Source organism: Rhipicephalus microplus, chromosome 1, assembly GCF_043290135.1.
Source record: "Rhipicephalus microplus isolate Deutch F79 chromosome 1, USDA_Rmic, whole genome shotgun sequence".
NCBI classification, from domain to species: domain Eukaryota; kingdom Metazoa; phylum Arthropoda; class Arachnida; order Ixodida; family Ixodidae; genus Rhipicephalus; species Rhipicephalus microplus.
Window position 1 is genome coordinate 104,897,730 of NC_134700.1, and position 22,216 is coordinate 104,919,945.

At 46.3% G+C, this 22,216-nt stretch overlaps 1 protein-coding gene across 19 annotated transcripts in view; it reads right to left on the reverse strand.

Moving 5' to 3' along the window:
- Window positions 1-598: 598 nt before the first annotated feature.
- LOC119185270 (uncharacterized) overlaps window positions 599-22,216 on the reverse strand; it is a 112,786-nt gene continuing 91,168 nt past the window's right edge. For 4 of the 19 annotated variants that reach the window (XR_012893774.1, XM_075886783.1, XM_075886698.1 and 1 more), the window contains 2 exons: window positions 9,970-10,163; window positions 9,316-9,523 (listed from right to left, as the gene is read on the reverse strand). Coding sequence is in view for 11 of the 19 variants with exons in the window: in XM_075886783.1 (XP_075742898.1) it covers window positions 9,976-10,163 (188 nt within the window). In the remaining 8 variants the exon portion in view is untranslated. Of the gene's footprint in view, window positions 759-9,315; window positions 9,524-9,965; window positions 10,164-18,512; window positions 18,618-22,216 lie in introns of those variants that run through there. The other 15 variants (XR_012893782.1, XM_075886734.1, XR_012893783.1 and 12 more) reach the window with 8 other exon arrangements.

Below are 22,216 nucleotides of genomic sequence, written 5' to 3' on the forward strand. Positions count from 1 at the left end.
AAGCTCCTGCAATCATTCCGCCCCAGGTTCTGATTGTGTGGTGTACGAAATATTGAAAAACCTACCAATGAAAATGCAAAAAACTCTATTTTGCTTTTACAATGCTGTCTGGTTTTCTGGCGCCATCCCCACTTCCTTGAAAGAGGCTCTAAATATTCCCATTTCGAAAGAGGGCAAGGACCCTACCTCAGTTTCTAGTTATAGGCCTATTGCACTTACGAGCTGCTTGGGAAATCTTTTCGAAAAAATGATAAACTGCTGACTTGTACATTTCTTTGAAACAAACAATTTTCTCTACCCATTTCCGTGCGGATTTCGAGAAGGTAGATCTACCACCGACCAGCTTGTTTGTATTGAGGCACAGATTACAGACACTTTCGTCCACAAACAGTATTTTCTCTATGTGTTCCTCGATATTGAAAAGGCTTACGATACAACATAGAACTTTTGAATATTAAGAGACCTGCCCACTTTGGCGTGCGTGGCAAAATGTTTACCGTAATCGGAAGTTACTTGTCAAATTGGACATTCCGTGTTCGAGTGAGCAGTGTTCTTTCCCAAACATTTGTCCAAGAAACAGGAGTGCCACTAGGTGGTGTACTAGATGTATACCTTTTATTATGAAAATGAATTCTTTGTGCTTCTCCGTCCCTCGAAATATATCTTTAATGCACATATGTCGATGACGTGCCGCTCGGTTTGAAGTCTTGTAGTCTGGCCAGGTTCGATCAGCAGGTTCATCTTGGTTTGAACAAAGCCTCCAATTGGACAGGAGAAAACAAGTTCCGAATTAATGCAAGGAAAGCAAATGTGTTTTGTTCTCCAGGAAGAGAGGTATCAATTCTGAAACCGATATCCAACTGCATGGGCAACCTTTTTCCGCAAAACACTGAACACAAGTTCTTAGGCCTAATTTTGTATGCCAAGCTAACCTTCATACTACACATCAATTATATAAAAAACAAGTGCATAAAAGCCATGAATCTTGTAAAAGTGCTCTCACGCACTACGTGGGGAAGTGACAAGGTGTGCTGGATCAATTTGTATACAAACCTCATACGTACACGCCAAGACTTTGGGATGATAGCATATCAGTCTGCGACAGCTACTGCCCTTAAAATGCTTGGCCCTGTTCATCATCGAGGCATGCGCCTCTCTATGGGTGCTGTTCGCACTAGCTCGGTGAAGAGCCTGTAAGTGGAATCGAACCAATGGCCGCTCCACCTACAGAGGTGTTACTTGTCTTTTAAACAAAAACTTTAGGTCAACGCAGACAAGGAACAAACTCACATCTACAACAATTGACATGTCAAGTCTTGCTGTGTTTAGAAACGACCTTCTATGAGACAGCCTTACTCACTCCGTGTGAGGGGCCTAGCGAAGAAAACCGGTGTGCCACTTGAGCAATGTTTGATGGCTCCCGCAGTATGCCTGCCACTGAGGCAGTGGCAGGCGATAGATTGCGACTTGTCTTTTTCGGAGGCTGCGAAGCACGCACCAATACCACATATTTAGACATACCTCCTTGAACTACAACAGAAATACAGATGTCCTGAGTTCTTTACGGATGCCTCAAAGACCAACACTTCTGTCTCGTACGCAACCGTTTGCCTATTCTTTTCGGAAGCCAGCGTTTTTACCAGTGAAGCCTATACGATACTTGCAGCTGTTAGACACATTAAACAAATAAAGCTAGAGAAGACAATATTTTACACAGATTTCCTAAGCATAGTAATAGACTGAAAAGTTTTAAAAAGCACAAAAGCCCGGACCCTGACTCGCTTTATTCGCGTTTATGCACAGTCTACTCATTTATTCGTCATGTTGTAGTGTGCTAGGTGTCAGGACGTCGCGAAATACAAGGCAATGTTCTGGTGAACCAGCTAGCTGGATCCGCAAACAAAACCGCTACCAATGCATCGATACCAATTCCTGTAATCGACTTGAAACCTTTTATAAAACGAAAGCTCAGGGGTTTATAGGCAGAGCACATGGGACACACACACAGGTAATGAATTGCATGTCATCAAGTCGCAACTTGGTCATTGGCCACCACTATCAAAATCACGCCACACAGAAGTGATGCTTACAAGGTTAAGAACAGGACATAGATACACTACAAATTCATTTTTTTTGTCTGGTTGAGATCCACCTTTGTGTAACAGATGTGGAGAAGCACTCACTGTACTTCACGTTTAAATCCCGTGTAAACAATTAGACACGCTGAGAAGACAACACTTTCCATTACCCTACCGACAGCAGATACCACTTTATCCTGCAATGTTCTTCGGTAGGGAATCATTTTGCACACAAAATTCGTTGCAGCTTTTTTGAGAGAAGTTCGTACCTTTTTTATCATATACCCGGGCATCCCGTAGCACGACCTATCCAGGGAGGCCTCCGCTGCGGTGGCTACACTCAACAAAGCACTTGCCTCACGGTCCTTTTGAGGAACGAACGAGGCACTTGTGCTAATTTTATACATGACCACCATGTTTTTTTCTTGTCGCAAACTCACGTCATCCATTGACACTACACACTTTTCACGACATGGTCATGATATTATTGGTTCGATGTTTTTACCCGCACTAGCGTGAGGGGTTTTGGGGCCTTTATACAGCCACTTTTCACAATAATTTTCCACAGCTCTAGTCCCATGAACGGGCGCTCTTTAGCTATGCTTTGCGCCACAAAACACCAAACATCAATCAATCATACCTTTTCAAATTTGCTATTGCACCCACTACGTGGCTTTAAAAGAATAGGCGCAGTAGCTTGTGTAGTTTTCGTAGCGAGATGCCGGCTTTAAACCACGGAGCCAATGTGATAATCACATATTCTGTCTCCTACTGGCAATGGACGCTTGTACCATGCAATAGTACTGCAATATATTGCGTTGCATTGTGAAGCATATATACAGGACGTGTGTGTCTGTGAAGCATGAAAGCTACTTTCACTGAATTTCCAAGCCGAGGAAGTCCTTTTCACTGTTTTCACAAGCAGAGGTGGGACCGTGTGGTAGCACATCCGCTTGTGACGGAAATGACCCGTGTTCGATCCCCACGTGGACCCAAATAAGCCTGGTTCGGTCCCCTCTCGGTTCCGGAATTTTAAATCCGAACCATTTTATTGAACATTGGGGGGTTTGAGCATATCTATCTATCTATCTATCTATCTATCTATCTATCTATCTATCTATCTATCTATCTATCTATCTATCTATCTATCTATCTATCTATCTATCTATCTATCTATCTATCTATCTATCTATCTATCTATCTATCTATCTATCTATCTATCTATCTATCTATCTATCTATCTATCTATCTATCTATCTATCTATCTATCTATCTATTCAGCTATTTGTCTATCTATCTATCTAGCCGCTTACGTTTGGGTGCTCTCGATGTGAGGAGTGAACCAAATTCAGCATGTGAGGGTAAGATGGTTTGACGAATATGACTCGCTGGTCAAGACATGATAATTGTTACAATCCCATCGCGTACGTTGTCAAACACTTCCCGCCAGACAGTGGTACATAACCACGGGCGGGTATGTGCCGCTGGTATGCGGGTATGTGCCACAGATATCCTTAGTATATACCCAGGAACGACGAGAACACACATGGGCAATTTTAATGCGTGATCGTTAAGCAAGAACCGACATCGGTAGCGTCGACCCAACGAAGGCATGGAATAAATGTGAGTGCTAAGAAAAACTAGATATAGCCAGCGTTGACCACCCAAAGACGCAAATAATAAATTTCAGGGCCCCAGCAGGAATCCAACCCAAGCAATGTGCGTCGCAGTCATGTATTCTACCTCAAAGCTACGACAGGTCTCGGAACTGCTTTTTAAATAGGCGCTATTCTTCGGCAAACGTGCATAGTGGTTCCAGTGCTGCCTACCCAATTTTATAAACATTTCATATGCGCTCCTATGACACAGCCGTCACGTTAAGTTAACGTCAATTGTGTTTAGGGCCCATGCGCTGAAGTTGATTTATGTATAGCAGTGTACAGGTTCAGCATCTTCGCGAGCATTAGCGGTTCATATAACCTTGTAGTGTTGCTAATACACATGCTCCAGTTGACATCATTGCACAAGTGCAAACAAGTGGTTATCTACACACCTGCAAACCTTCAACATATGTCTCTGCGTACATATAATTAGCGTCCGTTCATGACGTGTCGCTCAATAAAAAAATTTGCAACACAGTCACTGTCCCTCCGCCCTCTTCGCATAACGTCGGTTCCCAGGTGTGTAACATCTGCGAAATCCTTGTATTATTTATTTGCTTTATTTACAATGTTATCGACTTTTTGGTCACGCATAAAATGACGAAATTTTACTGACAACCAATGACAATGACGCCGACATCAACCCCGAAAATTCAGAGAAAAGAGCTCTTTAATGCTATTGCGTTTGAAAAGTAGATGCTGAGGACTTACGACTGGATGAAGCTACCTTTCTTTAATTGAGTTAAGGTCATTAGGCATTTATCCCATCATCAGTTGATTGAGTTATGAGTGTCGTGAAGAATGCTATGGCGATAAGTTTTTGAAAACGCGGTAAACAGCGCAGTCGATGGCGAAGAGCTATGCAGTGCAAGTTATCTTTGTGGAAATGTCGTTAATGTAGGTCAAACATGGTGAGGAACCCAGGCCGCTCTTGTAAGGTACACCAAACTTCGCCAGCCAGAGAAAAAGCGTAGTTATTTGCTATTGGAAATTGAAGACTATGGGATACGTAATTTTTAAACGATGAAAACTTCAAGACTGTCAACTCCGATGGCTAACTATTTTTGAATAAGACGACGTTGTGCTACGCACTGAAGCGCTTTAAAGTATACTGTCGAGAAAGATGCAGTCAGATTGGAGGTTATCATTCATGTTAGAATGTAGATGGGTAGTTAATTGAGTGTATGTGTGTCACATAAAAATCGACAAAAACAGTGTTGAACAAATTATTACTGGAAAAAAATATCAGACTGAAGGTGGCTGTATAGGTAAAAAAAAATATTTTGTATTGAAGTTTACAGCAGATACATCTCAATGAAATGGGACGATAGTCTTCAGCCATGTTACCACGTCGATTTTGAAATACAGAAGTATATTCAATATTTTCGTATGCTCTGCTCATTCTTCTGATGATAGTGTGTAGAGTAATATAGGGAGTAGTCCTTGACCGAAATTTAGCTAGGTATTTTCACTACACTACAATTATTGTTTTCAATACTAGAAGACTTGTGTAACTTAAGGATAGATATGAGAGCCGATGTGCTATTCAGTGATAAAGCTGCTCCATAAAACCGAACTAAGTTTCGTGAACATGTGGCACGTTGGAATGACATTTTGGAGTGAAAACAGACTAAAAGAAACCACTGAGTTCTTATGCGCACCCTTCAGCGGAAAGTCGTGTTACGATTATCGCGGTGTATGAAAATGCGGTTATGAACGCCATTTCTGCCAATCGTTCTCCATAATACTTTATAATTAGACCGCCTTATAGAATATGTGAAAGTGTTCTTTGCATTTTGCATGAAGAAACGGGGTATGGAGATGCCTTGTGGATATAAAAATACGTTACCTCTGATTTTATAATTGTCTGAGGTTTTGAATGAGCCACGAGTTTACCAATTTCATACAAAGAAACGTACTTGGGCATCAAAACAAAGGCGTTTATCTCTGAATATACTCAAGTTTTCATTCCCAGAGCGAGAAGATAATGTGGCCAAAAACGATTCATTAAAAATACCTCAGCCTCGGCATTCATATTGTTAAACTTAACCTTACTGCACTCACGAATATTTGAAACTGTAGCTCTTGAAAAATAAAGTCTGACGTTATGTCCTTGTTGTGGCGAGCTACGATGCCTAAACGAACCTAATTAGGTAATATGACCTACAGTATCAGGATCATTTGATAACAACACCTCCGAAATGTAGGAAACAGAAGTTAGTTGCTCAACAACTTAAAACAATCTGAAACACATTGCATCACCACAAAAGGAAGACAAAAACGAGCAGTCAGTATGAGTAAAGTTCAAATCCCCGAACAGATTTATGTCATTGGCAAGACAATGTTTAGAAGTCTCAGATAGACTTCTCGTAACAGGTTCCCCAATGAGAGTCTAGAATCTGGTACACGTCATGAAGGGCCTAGCAATGCTTTAGACAAGAGTAAAGAAAAAGCAACACCTACAATTTCGCGCACGAGAAAGTATGCACAAGGGAAGATACAATGTTTTTATTAACGGCAACCAAGACACAACCAACATTACCACAATGTTTTACAGTTCGATCACGCCAGCGCTTGTTATCCTGCTTGTCGTTATGGCGAACTATTTGTAAATATTTTGAAATTCAGTTATGTTTCTTTATGACCAGCCCATCACTGCGACATTCGTCAAGAAAAGGCTGGACTTTACAGCATTTAGGATAAAGACAGCACATATTAGTAAACAATTTGTTAGTATTGTTAGTAAACGAGAAATTGAATAGGATAACACCGTTGAGCGAAGCTTATTCAGGTGTAAACGTTTCTTCTGTCGCTACCCGGTGCAGGTCATGGCTGTGTCAGGTGTCTTACAACATGTATAAGTTGCAGTTACCAAGCGCAGCTTATCGACAAATTGGCAGGTTTGTCCTGCAAAAGCTACCAAAGTTCTTATTGCCACTAATGTTGATGTTGAAAAATGTTTGCGAACTGTAAACTCCGATTGTTGAAGTTTTGTGCGCTGAAAGTTAGATTGCTTCTTTATGCTGAAAGTATTTTAACTAAATTGGTATGTGCTGCTTTTGTTTTTGTTGTGGCGATTTCCGACATGAGACAAGTGAAATATGGCACCAAAAAAAAAGAAACTGGAAAAGATTTGGCAACTGTTTTCTTTTCTGAAAAGCGACTTCATCTAAACACTTACATCGTGCAGGCCCGCTTGGCTTCAGTGGAATGTCTTGTCAAGATCTCGGTCTTCCCCAACTATCGTAGCCTCAACGCATTCTGGCCAGAGGGTGACCGCGAAGACATTAGTTTGGTTTAAAAAATGTCCTCGAAAAGTTCCCATATCTAGAAGAATTGGGCCTGGCTCGATGCGATGGTGTGGTGCTCTCCACTCTCATAAAGCTGTGACCGAAAATCCAGGTTATCCAGCTTGAAGATTGCGCAGTGTCAGCGGGGGACCTCAAACTGAATGTTTGTCCGTTGCCTCACCAGCAATGTCTCGAGATTAGCGGGAAACCTCTGTGAAAACTGTGTGCTTATTTTTTTCTCTCACTCGCAAAACCCTGGGCGCAGCACGCTTCAACAGCTTCGGCATGTGCTTCGAATTTCTGCACTACTGCGTTCAATACGGCTCAGTCCTGCCTTTTCACGTCTCGAACACGTGACCCTGTACACGAGTCACACACTGCACGAGTTGCAACTAGAATCCGGAAAACTCCACAATGTCCTCAAGGCCTTGTCCGTGCTCCGTCATTTAGAGAGTGACAGCTACGATTTACGAGTTTTCTTTGAGAACTACTGCGTTTCACGTGGTCGGTTCTGCCAGTCCTGGACAGGTTGCGTCTGCTGCGCGGTACACAATTTAAAGCTAGCAAGCATCTTAAAACCATGACCACCCCCAGTGACCTTCTATTCAAGTAAGGCTTGCCACACATATACATGGTGTGCAATCCCCAATGTGTCAGCTTTTCACACATGTAGCTGTGACAACCATAATTGAAATTGTGTTTTGATGTGCACTATTAAAGGTATATTTTTTGTCATTTGTCCATAAATGCCCTGGACATATATGTGCGCTCCATATTAGTGCTACATCAACAGGACCTCTCCACTGCTCTACCTAGAACTGACTGTAGTATCGTGCTACGCAATGATATATCTCTATTAGGCACCACGTGAGACTCACTTGATATGTTTGCAGCCCTCCATCTGCCAACTTTTCACAACATTTGAGTATAATCTATAGCAAACCACAAGTCTTTGAAGGGTCAAATACGCAGGGCTAGCGCTTGTTCCACATGTGTCGTCTTTTGCCGTACACGATCCGTACGGCTGAAGTAAGCATCGCAACTTGCCCAGATTTCTAACTTTCGGAACCTGATCATCGTTTTACAATTGAAGTTAGACGTGTTCTGGAAAAGTGAGAAAGTTGTGAAGTTACGTGCTTCATGAATACATCATGCAAATAAATGTTTTAGCCAGCGCTATTTTTATGGCATACAATTGATTAATATATTGACGGAAACATCTATGTGTCATAATTTAGAAGACACGAATAAGCACCTGCAGTGTATCCAATGTGTTTGTGTCTGTGTTTTGCTGGTTGGTGCTGCAGTGAATTTCTCAAACTTGCAGTAAGAAAAACGAGTATTTTTTATCATTGTTAAGCTCTTTTCTGTGTTTTGCTGGTCGGTGCTGCAGTGAATTTCGCAAAGGTACAGTAAGAAAAACGAGTACTTTTTGATCACTTGCGTCAGATAACTAAAATGGTCGTCTCGCTCACTCACGTTTTGTTTCTTGGAACGCTGTCTCTTGCCACTTTCGCATCAAGAACGCTGCGCCACGCTTACAGCGCACATGCCATTTATGACTTCGAAGTGCTGGGACTTGAGCGGCAATGCCAGAACAGGACGCGAAGTTGCTGAAAATTACAGTTGTATTGAAAATCTTCACAATCCTACTGAGATTGTGAACTAAAAAAATGAATTATTGTAATCCTTCTAAACGAAACTAGAAGACAACACAAATCTGCGGAAAAACCTCATGCATATTCTTGCTCATTTATTTGTAATTTATGCGCTCCCTGTTCAACACTTAGAATAACTCGAATAACTCGTACGAAGAACTGATGTAAATCCTATGGTATCTTTTTGTTGGTCCATGTATATACGTGCCTATATGTATATTTTACCTAACAGAAAACCCTGCTCCCAATGGCGTAGCCCTAATGGCAAAGTAAGTCCAGTTGTAAGAAAGTTTTTAGGACAGATAGTGCCTTGACCGAGCAACGTAGCTGGTTAGGCCATTGTAGCATCGAGTTCCGTGTGAAGGAATGTAAAAATGGCTGCATGGAAACGGCGGAAAAGTTCGCATGGAGCTGGTGCATGAGGACAAGCCATGAGCTCATGAAATGAAGCGACATTCTACTAAGAGGGTTTAAATTAAGTTGAACATGAAAGGTGTGACGTTCAGTGTGGTGCTGGTTATTTCTTTATTTTTATTTTGACACGCCCTGAATTGATGCCTCTTCCTAGAAAGAAGGTAATGCACAGTGTTGAAACGCTACCCGATAGATACACAAAAAAACGACGAACTGCGATGCCTTGGTTCTTTTTTATTACCAACCTTTCGAGCTCCATAGAGCTGATCGATAAATGTGTTTTACATCTTCTGTAACATAACCTTTTTTACTGCTGTCGCGGGACGTTGCACCAGGTGTTGTCCCGTACTGCCAGAATGCCGCGTCTAGGGTCGCTGGCTCCTCTTCGTGGTTTGGCACAGAAGGCCCGTAACCTGCAACTTCTTTCAAATATAGATGGTTTGCATCATAAGAGGTGACTTTATCTCTGGTTGACTAATGATGACATAAATGCGAACTGTAAGCTATGCGATGGCAAGCGCACTTTGAAATGCTTTGGCTGGCCGGGTGGCTGGTTCTCCTATAAAAAATTCATAACGTTATGACTTCCGACGAGTATGGGCCGAATGCCTTGGCGTAGAAACGTGAAAGAGAAGGCCACCCGCTGAAAAGTTCAACACGTGATGCCTTATGCTCAATGTAATCTTACACTCCGAACTTATTTCCACCATTTTCGTAAGATTTTCAGATTTTAGTTCAGTGTCTTTAAAATCTACCCACTGAAACATACCTCTTTGTACGTTAAATAGAAATGCAAAAGTAACACCTGTACGCATCTGTGGAGCATTCTGAACATAAAACTGCGAGACTACAGTTCGCACTCACCTACCGGCGTTTATTGCGCGTGAGGCGTGGAAGTTGATGGTTTCTGGGAGTGCACGACAATGACGTCATAGACGAGGCTTATAGCTCCGTCCTTTGAAATGGAGGCTTCACGCAGACCACGTCTCCAGGTATCCCGAAAATGAGCTCGCTTTTCCTCCGGGACCCTGGAATCCAGCTTGAAGAACGGGATGTATGCATCTGCGTAAAAGCACATACATATTTACCAGAAAAAAACAATTGCGAATTCCGTGGCTGCCTCGATGTTTTTTTTTTTCAAAGTGCTATAACAAATATAGTGAAACCATATGTTTCTTCAGTGTGATGACTGGTGCGCTACAACGTCACTGAGGTTTAGTAGATGAGATATAACTGCTTCCACTCGCAATGTAAGGCCAGACGTGATGAAGATGCCCCCTTCAATGAACCACTTCTTTATGCGGTGCGTAAAAGATCGACCAGTCTGATTGACGCACACGTTACACAGGAAAGAGCAATCGTGTAAACCGCTCCCTTGCAACAATTGGCAAAGCAACCTGCTTACCTCCAACTACGTTTTGTTTCTTTGTTAATTGTGTAAACGCGTGCCACCTAGTGAACTAGACAAAAAAAGAAGGCAGTAGTCAGGTGAAGAAAGAATCTTGGGACCCGAAATTCGTAAGCAGGGCTGGGTGCTGGACTGACGTTTCGACAAGCGCCCTTACCTTACTCAACTCTGCCAGCAAGCCTTGAACAAGGTAACAGCTCTTGTCGAAACAATGAACAGCGTGCTCCCTGTATACGAGATTTATATGCACAGTGAAACAAATGCATGCGGTTACCCTCACGAGCTGCTTATATTGGAAGGCTCAGTTTACGCAATTTCATTTTTTAAGATTTTTTGAGCCAATATTCTCTACCTCTTCAAATCATTTACGAGATGCACGATTCACCCTTAAGAAATGTGAAAGGATGAAAGATTTTAAGAAACAGGAAGGTATAGTACTACAAACAACATAAAGAAGACTGATTGATATGATTGATTTGTGGGGTTTAACGTCCCAAAACTACCATATGGTTTTGAGAGGCGCCGAAGTTGAGGGCTTTTTCGTCCACGAGGGGTTCTTCAACGTGCACCCAAAATGGAGTACACGTGCCTATCGCATTTTCGCCTCCATCGAAAATGCACTCGCCGCAGGCGGGTTTCGATTCGGCGACCTGCGGGTCAGCAGCCGAGTACCTTAACCACTAGAACACCGCAGTGGGGAACTAACATCAAGAAGAAAAATTTAGCAAGTGCGCTGAGCAAGACGAGGTACATCTGTCTGTAAAGTGTCAAACGGGAATGTTCACGTTACGAGATTGCAACTACAATGAATATTATTAGACTATGTTAAAGTGTGTTGGCCTGTTATGTGATAGCACGATGTAGCTGTATAAATTTACGCATGAGATGTCATGTTTATTGCACTTCCACGTTTAATGTACGTATACTCTACCCCATAATGTAAATGGCGAACACCAACGCCCATACTCATTTGGTAGAGAATCGGAGGCGTTATTCTAATGTTGAAGGTTTGGTCCTTTCCAGCGGCAAGTTATGTTTCTGACCACAGTTGCTTAAAATTTGTATAATAATTACTACTAACAAAATCCTTGATACTTTCTTTACTATCATTGCATGTTGGGTCTCATTAGGGGATCAAAGAAACCTGGAGCGTTGATTTCTATCTATCTATCTATCTATCTATCTATCTATCTATCTATCTATCTATCTATCTATCTATCTATCTATCTATCTATCTATCTATCTATCTATCTATCTATCTATCTATCTATCTATCTATCTATCTATCTATCTATCTGTCTATCTATCTATCTATCTATCTATCTATCCATCTATCTATCTATCCATCTATCTATCTATATAAAGTTTCTATCCGTCTTTCTTTCTTTCTTTCATTCTTTCTATAGCCACCTACTACTGAGTACTGTCGGGACCGCCTCCTTCATTTGGTGTAGAATAAAATTTGCATGGCAGAGCGAGATAGTCTGAATATGACCGTCATGTGATGACATGAATATTGTAAACCATACACACGTGGTGAAATCTGTTTTTCCAGAGATGTGTGGCAGGTATTTGATTTGATTGATATGTGGGGTTTAACGTCCCAAAACTACCTAATCATTATGAGAGACGCCATAGTAGAGGGCTCCGGAAATTTCGACCACCTGGCGTTCTTTAACGTGCACCCAAACCTGAGCACACGGGCCTACAACATTTCCGCCTTCATCGGAAATGCAGCCGCCGCAGCCGGGATACGAACCCATTTGTGGCAGGTATACTCGTATACCAACTGCCACGTTATGATTGTGTGCGCCATAGCGATCGACAGTTAATTGTGCCTAGAAATGGCGGGAATGAACATTGTGTGATGACGTTTATTCGAGCCGAGAAGTCGCAGCGAGGTCGCAACGGAAAGTGGGCGTACGGCAAGTCTGGCAGAGGCGGCACAAACTCGCGCAAGCAGAGCACGGGCTTTTTGTTGTCTTCCGAAGGCGCATACGCGTTGGTGCGTATGCTCCACTACAATACCCCCGGGATGAAGGGTAGCCATCCTGGCGACTCAGGGAGTAGGCACAATGATGGGGTCGTAGTAGGGCTTGAGACGGTCGACGTGTACGGTCTCGCGTCCTCGACGGCGCAAATCTGGTGATTGTGTTAACGGCTCGATGATGTAATTCACCGGGGAGGTCGCGTCAATGATACGGTACGGACCATGGTACCGGGCCAGAAGTTTGGAAGATAGGCCAGGAACGTGCGGGGGCACCCAAAGCCACACAAGGGAGCCAGCACGAAATGTAGGAGCTATGCGGTGAGCGTCGTCGTGTCGAGTCTTTTGTAGACCTTGAGCCTCACTTGTCAGAGACCGAGCCAACTGACGGCAGTCTTCAGCGTATCTGGCGACTTCCGAAAGCGGGGAGCACTCAGATGCATCAGGGCGGTACGGTAGTATAGTGTCAAGGGGGTGGGAAGGTTCGCGGCCGTACAATAGAAAGAACGGAGAAAAACCGGTAGTCGCTTGCGTCGCGGTGTTATAAGCGAAGGTAACAAAGGGCAATACAGCGTCCCAGTTAGTGTGGTCGGAGGAGGTGTACATCCTCAGCATGTCGCCAAGTGTGCGGTTGAACCGCTCAGTAAGACCATTTGTCTGTGGATGGTATGCGGTAGATTTCCGGTGGATAATGTTGCATTCAGCGAGGATAGCTTGGATGACCTCCGACAGGAACACTCGACCCCTATCACTGAGTAATTCCCGCGGAGCACCATGGCGTAGAATGAAGCTGCGGAGAATGAAGAGTGCAACTTCGTGGGCGGTCGCTGCCGGTAGAGCTGCAGTCTCAGCGTAGCGTGTCAGATGATCGACTCCGACAATAATCCACCGGTTTCCAGAGCTACTATATGGGAGTGGGCCATAGAGGTCTATACCCACGCGGTCGAATGGGCGAGCCGGGCACGGCAGCGGCTGTAACATGCCGGTAAGGTGCCGCGGAGGTGTTTTGTTCTGTTGGCAAGTGGTGCAAGACTGAATGTATTTCTGCACAAAACGATACATTCCTCGCCAGTAATAGCGTTGGCGCAGCCGTTCGTAGGTTTTCAGGACACCTGCGTGAGCACTTTGGGGATCTGCATGGAAATTCATGCAGATGTCAGAGCGCATATGAGTTGGGACAGCAAGGAGCCACTTCCGACCACCAGGCGTGTAGTTGCGGCGGTACAGAATGTTGTCACGTAAGGAAAAGTGGGCTGCTTGCCGGCGTACCGCTCTCGTGGAAGGGACAGAAGATGGATCGGTAAGGTAGTCGACTAACAAGGCAAGGTATGGGTCTTTACGCTGCTCCGAAAGCATGTCAGTGCTGTCGAGTGGTGACAAGGTGGTAAAAGGGGGTGACAGAGAAGCCACATCTGGTGTTAATGGCGATCGGGAAAGTGCATCGGCGTCCGCATGCTTGCGACCGGAACGATATACGACACGGATGTCGTATTCCTGCAATCGAAGTGCCCAACGGCCCAGACGTCCGGACGGGTCTTTCAAGGTGGACAGCCAACATAGAGCGTGGTGGTCTGTGACCACATCGAAAGGACGGCCGTAAAGGTACGGGCGAAACTTCGTAAGCGCCCAGATTATGGCCAAACACTCCTTCTCTGTCACGGAGTAATTCAATTCAGCCTTCTTAAGAGCGCGACTTGCATAAGCGACTACGTATTCGGTTTGGGTACCTTTCCGTTGTGCCAAAACTGCGCCAAGACCAACGCCGCTTGCATCAGTGTGAACTTCTGTGGCAGCAGTAGGGTCGTAGTGGCGAAGAATAGGTGGCGAGGTCAGCAGGCGGCGCAGCTGGTGAAATGCGTCGTCACATGCAGGTGACCATGCAGATATACCTTTGCTGTTGGAAAGCAGACTAGTCAGAGGTGCAATGATGGACGCGAAGTTGCGCACGAAGCGACGAAAGTAAGAGCAAAGACCAACGAAACTTCTTAGGGCTTTCAGTGATGTGGGCATGGGGAAGTCAGCGACAGCTCGAAGCTTATCGGGGTCCGGAAGAACACCGTCTCTTGTGATGACATGTCCCAAGATGGTTAGTTTGCGGGCTGCGAAGTGGCACTTCTTGGTGTTAAGTTGTAGGCCTGCAGAAGCTAGACACGCCAGAACCTCGTGGAGACGACGAAGATGTGTCGGGAAATCAGCTGAAAAGACTACGATGTCATCTAGGTAACACAAGCAAGTTTTCCACTTGTGGGCCCGCAATATGGTATCTATCATGCGTTCAAACGTCGCAGGCGCGTTGCAGAGCCCAAATGGCATGACTTTGAACTCATACAGGCCATCTGGCGTTACAAAGGCTGTTTTAGGGCGATCACATTCAGCCATTGGCACCTGCCAATACCCAGAACGCAGATCCAAGGATGTGAAGTACTCGGCGCCTTGTAAACAGTCAAGAGCATCGTCTATTCGTGGTAGCGGGTAGACGTCTTTCTTTGTAATCTTGTTTAAGTGGCGATAGTCCACGCAAAATCGAACGGTGCCATCTTTTTTCTTTACCAGAACCACGGGTGACGACCAAGCGTTTTGAGAAGGCTGTATGACTCCACGTTTAAGCACGTCATCTACTTGCTCCGTAATGACGCGGCGCTCTTCGGCAGAAACGCGGTAAGGACGCTGTCGCAGAGGCGAATGTGAGCCGGTGTCAATAGTATGAGTGACAGTCGTGGTGCGGCCCAAAGCAGGTTTCTGAAAGTCGAAAGAAGAGCGAAACTTGTTAAGGAGAGCAACAAGTTGGCTGCGATGCGAGGGGGGAAGGTCTGCGTCAATAGCATCGTCGAAGGCTGGTGAGCTTGATGGCTCAGACGCCTGAGTGATTGCGGCAATCTGACATGGCGTTTCGTCGGGAAGAATAATATCATTGATATGGTCGACAGGTTGCACATATCCTAACGTTTCACCACGAAGCAAGCCAATGGGGTAGTTGCAGTGGTTGGTAACCAGCATTACGGTTAAACCAGACGCAATCGTAAGAACGGCAAATGGGAGCACGATGCCCTTGCGTTCAGTAAAAACAGGGGATTGCGTAAATACCACCGTGGCGTCAGGTTGCGCCACATATGAAAGGCTAATAGGGACTGAAGCTTCCGGAGGCAAGGTGATGTCGTCGTCAGCGATGAGTTTGCAGAGCAGTGGTGAATGGTCGGGCGATGGAAACTCACAATTTGGCACTAGGGACACTTCCGCACGGCAACAATCGATGATAGCTTCATGACCTGATAAGAAATCCCAACCCAGGATGAGGTCATGAGAGCAAGATGGTAGTACGAAAAATTGGACGATGTACAAAACGTCTTGGATGACGACGCGCGCCGTACACACAGACCAGGGCTGAATGCGTTGCGCGCTAGCCGTGGACAGCACGATGCCACAGAGAGATGTGGTCACTTTCTTCAGTTTGCGACAAAATTTTGCGTTCATCACAGAAACGGCGGCCCCAGTATCAATTAACGCTTGTGTGGCGACTCCCTCAACATTGATATCAACAACATTTCGCGGCGAAAATGGAGGCCTTGATAATTGCGCAGAAGTTGCAGTTCTTGCCTCTGGAACTGCACTGATTAGTTTCCCTCCTCAGGAGGTGGTCTACGACGCATAGGAGATGGTGATCGGCGACGAGGAGATGGGAAACGAGAAGTTGATGGGCGACGATCCGAGTCAGAGTGCCTCTGTTCGTATGCAGACGAGGTGGCCTGCTGCGACGCATAGGTAGGAGTTCCAAAGGAGGCGTACGCAGGTGTGGGACGGCGGCGGCAGTAGCGTGCAATGTGGCCAGCGATGCCACACGCGAAGCAGATAGGACGGTTGTCATGGGTGCGCCACTCATTAGATTGACGGAAAAAGCAAGGTGAGGGCCTGTAAACCGGTGGCGCTGCCGGAGGAGTTGGAGCCGATAAGGCGACTGGATGCGGTGGGGGCCGCGCGACCACAGCTGCGTAGCTGAGAGGTGAAGGCGGCGCAGTTGGTGCGTAGCCAGCAGTTGAGAGATCAGATGGCACCGAAGTGCACGGGTAAGAGGCCGGAACTGTAGGGAGTGCATTGCAAATTTCAGTGCGTATGGCCTGCTGCATATTCGAAGGGAGGCTTGTCGTGGGCGCGTCACTATGCGGCAGCAGGGAAAGCTGTCGGGCGACTTCCTCCCTGATGAAGTCTTTAATCTGGTTCGACAGAGTTCCCTGGTGAACGTTGCCATTGGCGAGTGCGACGGCCGAGATGGAATCTGGTGATGGAACACTCTGTCGGGCGATGGAACGCTGACGACGCAATTCATCGAAGCTCTGGCACAGGCTTACGAGGACCGCCACCGTGGTCGGGCTCTTCGCCAGCAACATCTGGAATGCGCCATCCTCGATGCCTTTGAGAATATGTCGAATTTTCTCTTCTTCAGGCATGGATGAGTTAACACGCCTGCAGAGGTCGAGCACATCCTCAATATAGCTAGTAAAGGTCTCACCAGGTTGCTGGGCTCGGTGGCGCAGACGCTGGTCAGCGCGGAGCTTGCGGACCTCTGGTCGGCCGAACGCTTCGGTCACGAGGGTCTTGAAGGTGGACCAGCTGGCGATGGCGGTTTCGCGGTTGGTGAACCATAGCTTGGCGACGTCAGCCAAGTAAAAGATGACATAGGCAAGCTTGGAGTCGTTGTCCCATTTGTTGCTGGCACTCACGCGTTCGTACAAGGAGAGCCAGTCTTCGACGTCTTGCTCACCACTGCCGCTGAAGATTGGTGGGTCCCGCTGACGGGTAGCACCGGGGCAGGTCGACGGGGCAGCCGATGGTGCTGGCTGGGCTGGGACGGGCTGGTGGGCGACTGCGTCAGTCATGTTTCGCGGTAGTCTTTCAGGCAACTTGCGAGAGCGGAGCTCCAGGTCTTCTTGGGGATCTCAGCACCCTCCACCAAATGTGATGACGTTTATTCGAGCCGAGAAGTCGCAGCGAGGTCGCAACGGAAAGTGGGCGTACGGCAAGTCTGGCAGAGGCGGCACAAACTCTCGCGCAAGCAGAGCACGGGCTTTTTGTTGTCTTCCGAAGGCGCATACGCGTTGGTGCGTATGCTCCACTACAATTGTGGCATTGCTATTTTAAGCGCTAGCCAAACTGGCAAACATATTGGGCGCTATCAAAAAAGGGTGTAAACAAAACCTTACATCCCTGCGTTCTAGCGGTCAATACGTTTTCGATAATAGATATTGGTGGTTTAAATGCTAGGACACTAAGCTAATAAAGAAGGCATAGGAGCTACACAACTGTGAAACGTGATTATAAGCGTAGCTAGAACACCCAGCGATTGGCAAACGAACCGCTCCCACTTCTACATTCCCCAAAGCGTCAGCGACACCAACAGTTTAGGTTCTATAGACACGAGTGTAACTTTGCTAGGCACACTCACAAGCTCAGCTGCGACACGTGTCCGACTTTTTGTTGTGCTTCATCGATTTTGTGTTTGCTACAGCAGTTTAGATACGCGTCTTTTTCTACAAATGTCCTTAGAGGAGAAACACTGCGCATTCACACACCCACTCCTCACCCAGGTACAAAACACGTGAACAGTTGTGTGTGCATGTGCGTGCGCGCGTGCGCGCGCGCGTTTGTGTGTGAGTGTGTGTGTGTGTGTGTGAATGCGTCATGTCTTTGCACTGGAATGTTAGTTATAAAAAGGAGCAACCAACTAGCACAACAAAAAGTTATTTGTTCCACAGATATGCGTCGCCTGCTGCGAGTTTTGTAACTTCGTGTGCGCCATCGAATGTAGACACGTAACGACTCAGCTCCGCTCAGAAGCACAAGCGGCGCAGAGCAATGCGGATTTTACCCAAAGTGTGAGGCCACGGCACTCTCTCTACATTTCTTCCGGAGTCAGCCGCGTGCCTCCAAAATGTTTCGGCGATAATAGGTCAAGTATGGAGATTACCTTTTCGCCATTTCTGCTAATGATATTACTTCACACAATATTTATTTTTTTCATATGTGTTTGAGCGTAGCTCCCCTTGTTACGGCATGCAGTCAGCACTTTACTGTAAGCATGTCTACTCTCCATGAGGCGGCAGGGGACTGCCAGGACCCCTATAGTGTTCTGCACTTAAAAGCAACATTGGTAGCGTTAAAGAGATGAATAATAATTGTAAATTATGTGGCTGATGAGCTTATATAGAAATCAGTATACGAAGAAAGTGAAACGTGTTCTTACAGAGGTATTTGAGCGCTTATTGTGCAATCTTTTAGGAACTGCAGCAAGTTACAAGGTCAAATCAAAACAGCAAGCAGCCCGAAACTAGCAGCGTGCACCTCAAGCAGAAAGCGCGTACGAAATGAGCATACACAGGACGAATGTGATGAACAACAGTCTCAGATCGACACTTAAAGCGCGCTATTCAAACAGAAATAAAGACGCATAAAACGAACGAACAAGTACACACAGGAGAAGCGCGAACAACTGTCACAATTCTTGTTGCGTCGCGTGTCAGAAGCGCGCTTCTTTCGTAAAGCGTGGCCGTGGTAGCTTGTTAAGTGACCTTCGTCCTCTCTCGAATGACGAGTCTAATAAGCACGCATGCAGGAGAGCACCGTGTCGCCTGTAGGTAGACAGATATCAGGCGCCTTCTTCCATTTCCTCATGAACTACTAACCAACCAACCAACTAGACTCCGTAAATGTGGGGCTACGTAGAGGCGACGACCTTTAGAGAGTGCTCAACATGGGTCTGTCGTGCCATCTCACCACTGATCACAAAAACACGTTAAAGCTTTTAACGCGATAGCGTTAGAGAGCTCATGTCGCAGGAATCCCGCCGCCGGCGTCGGTACCGCTGGTTGAGAGCGAAAAATTGTCTGTGCGTCTGCGACTGGAAAAGCAAGTTACAGAGATCGCCACGGCAGACCGCTAGTTGTCCACGAGTGTGCGCGCGATCATACTGAAAAAGCCGCACATTCGAAGAAAAAAAATTGGCCCCATATCTGCATGTTAGTTCGCAAAAGTCGAAAGATGATAGTCTTGCGTGCGGAGAGAGGGGACGAAAGATTCATTTGATGTTCTGCCCGAGAAAATCGGTGAATGGTATTCTGGAGGCGCTGCGTTGGAGTGCCTCGAGCGTGCAGCGGAGGCGAACGAGCGCATCAAGTCACGTGACACGTGAGACATGAGCGCTATCTGGCAGTTTTCTTGGAAACGAGGCGTGCGGCCATGAGGAGGGCGTGTGCGCCCATCTCAGAGGTGATAAGGTGTAGAACGTAAGGTGACGGGTATGTGTCACCACCGTGTCGTCTTAGCAAAGCGTTGGAAACACTCGCCTTTTCGTGCATATGTGGCATGGTCAGCACAGTGTGATAATCGCTGCGGTCCTTAGAACTACTAATGTATGCCTTTTTTAGTAAAAGACACACATGCAGAATATATACGTGTTGTTATGGTGCCTCAGATATGCGCAATAATTGATTTTTAGTTGACAATCGCACAAGTATGAACGCTCAAGCTTGAGCAACATTGGTGGGCGCTGCGCATGGGGTCGGCCGTTTTGGGTATCGGCTGGTGCCGTTTCGAGTACCCAGTACCATTACAGGTGGTGAACAGAGAAATGTACAGACAGATAGATAGACCAAAACTTTTGCGTCGAAGGTCCCAAAGCAAGACTATCGTCTTTAAAAAAACTGCTGATGGTCCACTCGCACTGGACAGATTCTTTAATGTTGGCGGCGTTGAATTCAAGAGGCAATAAGCTCTTCTATTAAATTCATTCCATGGTTACTTGAAAAAGTGTTTCAGGGACCCTTAAAGCATTTTGTTCGACAGGTGTCACGACGAAAACGAGCCTAATCAGCGATAATAGTGTGCGCTGGTCCAATATACTGTGTGCGTGTTTGTGTGCGCCCGTGTGTGTGTAACAAAACATATGAATAAGTATGCATTTAGCGGTGCATACTAGGGCGCACTAGGGGGAACTAGGGGCCGGATTCCGCTATCGCGTTGAACTTCTAGAGGTGTAGCTTAAGGGTTCCCAAATTTGAAAGCTCGAAGGACTGTCAAACGTGTATGATGCATATTGTCACGGGGTCGTGACGTGGCCGAAGACAGGAGACTTCGTGTTGGGATTTAACTGTTTATTTGGGCGAACCTGTGCCCGGTAAAAGGAAAGTCCAATTACAGCAGCAGTCTCGCACAGATAGCAGTCTCGGACTGATAGCGGCGAACAGAGCGTCGGCCTTCGATCAACAACTACTGAAAAGTGGCGAAGCGCGTCAGCATTTATACTCTTGCCATCGAATGTTCTAGCGTTATCGCTGGCGGTGGCGTAGGTTCCTGAACAATCTGTACCGTTCGCACAGTGGGCGTGATTTTATCGAAATGATCTACTACAGTCCGGAACCTTCTGGAAAACTGCAGGCGCGGTTTGCGCTGAGAATCGTGTGGTGTTTTGGGACGATAACGAAAACTTCGGAAATGGAACGTGGCATTGCCCTCCTCTGAAAAAAGGCATCGTCCCGCTGCTTTAACTAAAGATGAAGGTACAATAATAATGCAAGAAACAAGAAAGTACAATGAATAAATTACGATGAAACAGTAATACAATAAAAAACACTGTTTCAGTTTGTTAACGCGCATGAAACGGCTTGAGGCGCGCGACATGCACGACTTCAGGTCGCGATCGGCGTCGTTGAGAGTTCGTGATGCCATCGGGGACAACCTCGTAATCAAGTGGGCCGAGACGTCTAACCACCCTGTACGGTCCGAAGTAGCGTCGCAGAAGCTTTTCACTTAGTCCACGTCGGCGTATCGGCGTCCACACCCAAACACGTTCACCGTGCTGGTATTGCACGAAGCGTCGTCGAAGGTTGTAACGGTGGCTGTCTATCGTCTGTTGATTCTTGATACGGAGACGCGCAAGTTGTCGGGCTTCTTCGGCACGTTGAAGGTACTCGCTCACATTGAGGCTTTCTTCGTCGGTGACATTGGGTAACACGGCATCGAGCGTCGTTGCCGGGCTCCTTCCGTAGACCAATTTGTATGGAAATATCTGCGTCGTCTCCTGCACCACCGTGTTGTATGCGAAGGTCACGTACGGAAGAATGGCGTCCCATGTCTTGTGTTCGACATCGACGTACATTGACAGCATGTCGGCGATCGTCTTGTTAAGCCGCTCGGTGAGGCCGTTGGTCTGTGGGTGGTACGCTATCGTCCGGCGGTGGTTTGTTTGGCTGTATGCCAAGATCGCTTGAGTTAAGTCGGCAGTGAATGCCGTCCTTCTGTCGGTGATAAGGACCTCCGGAGCACCGTGACGTAGGACGATATTTTCGACGAAGAAGTTAGCTATCTCGGATGCACTGCCTTTTGGCAGGGCTTTTGTCTCGGCGTAGCGGGTGAGGTAGTCGGTAGCTACCACGATCCACTTGTTTCCGAAAGCCGACGTCGGGACCGGCCCTAGTATGTGTTTACCAATCTGCTGGAAAGGTCGACAAGGTGGTTCAATTGGCTGCAGAAGTCCCGCTGGCCTTTTCGGCGGTGTCTTGCGTCGCTGACAGTCCCAGAATGTCCTCACATAACGAGTGACGTCGGTGGTAAGACGTGGCCAGTAGTACCTTTCTTGTATCCTCGTGAGCGTGGGAGAAACACCGAGGTGCCCTGCCGTCGGATCGTCGTGTAGGGCCTGCAGGAGTTCTGGTCGCAGAGCTGAAGGCACCA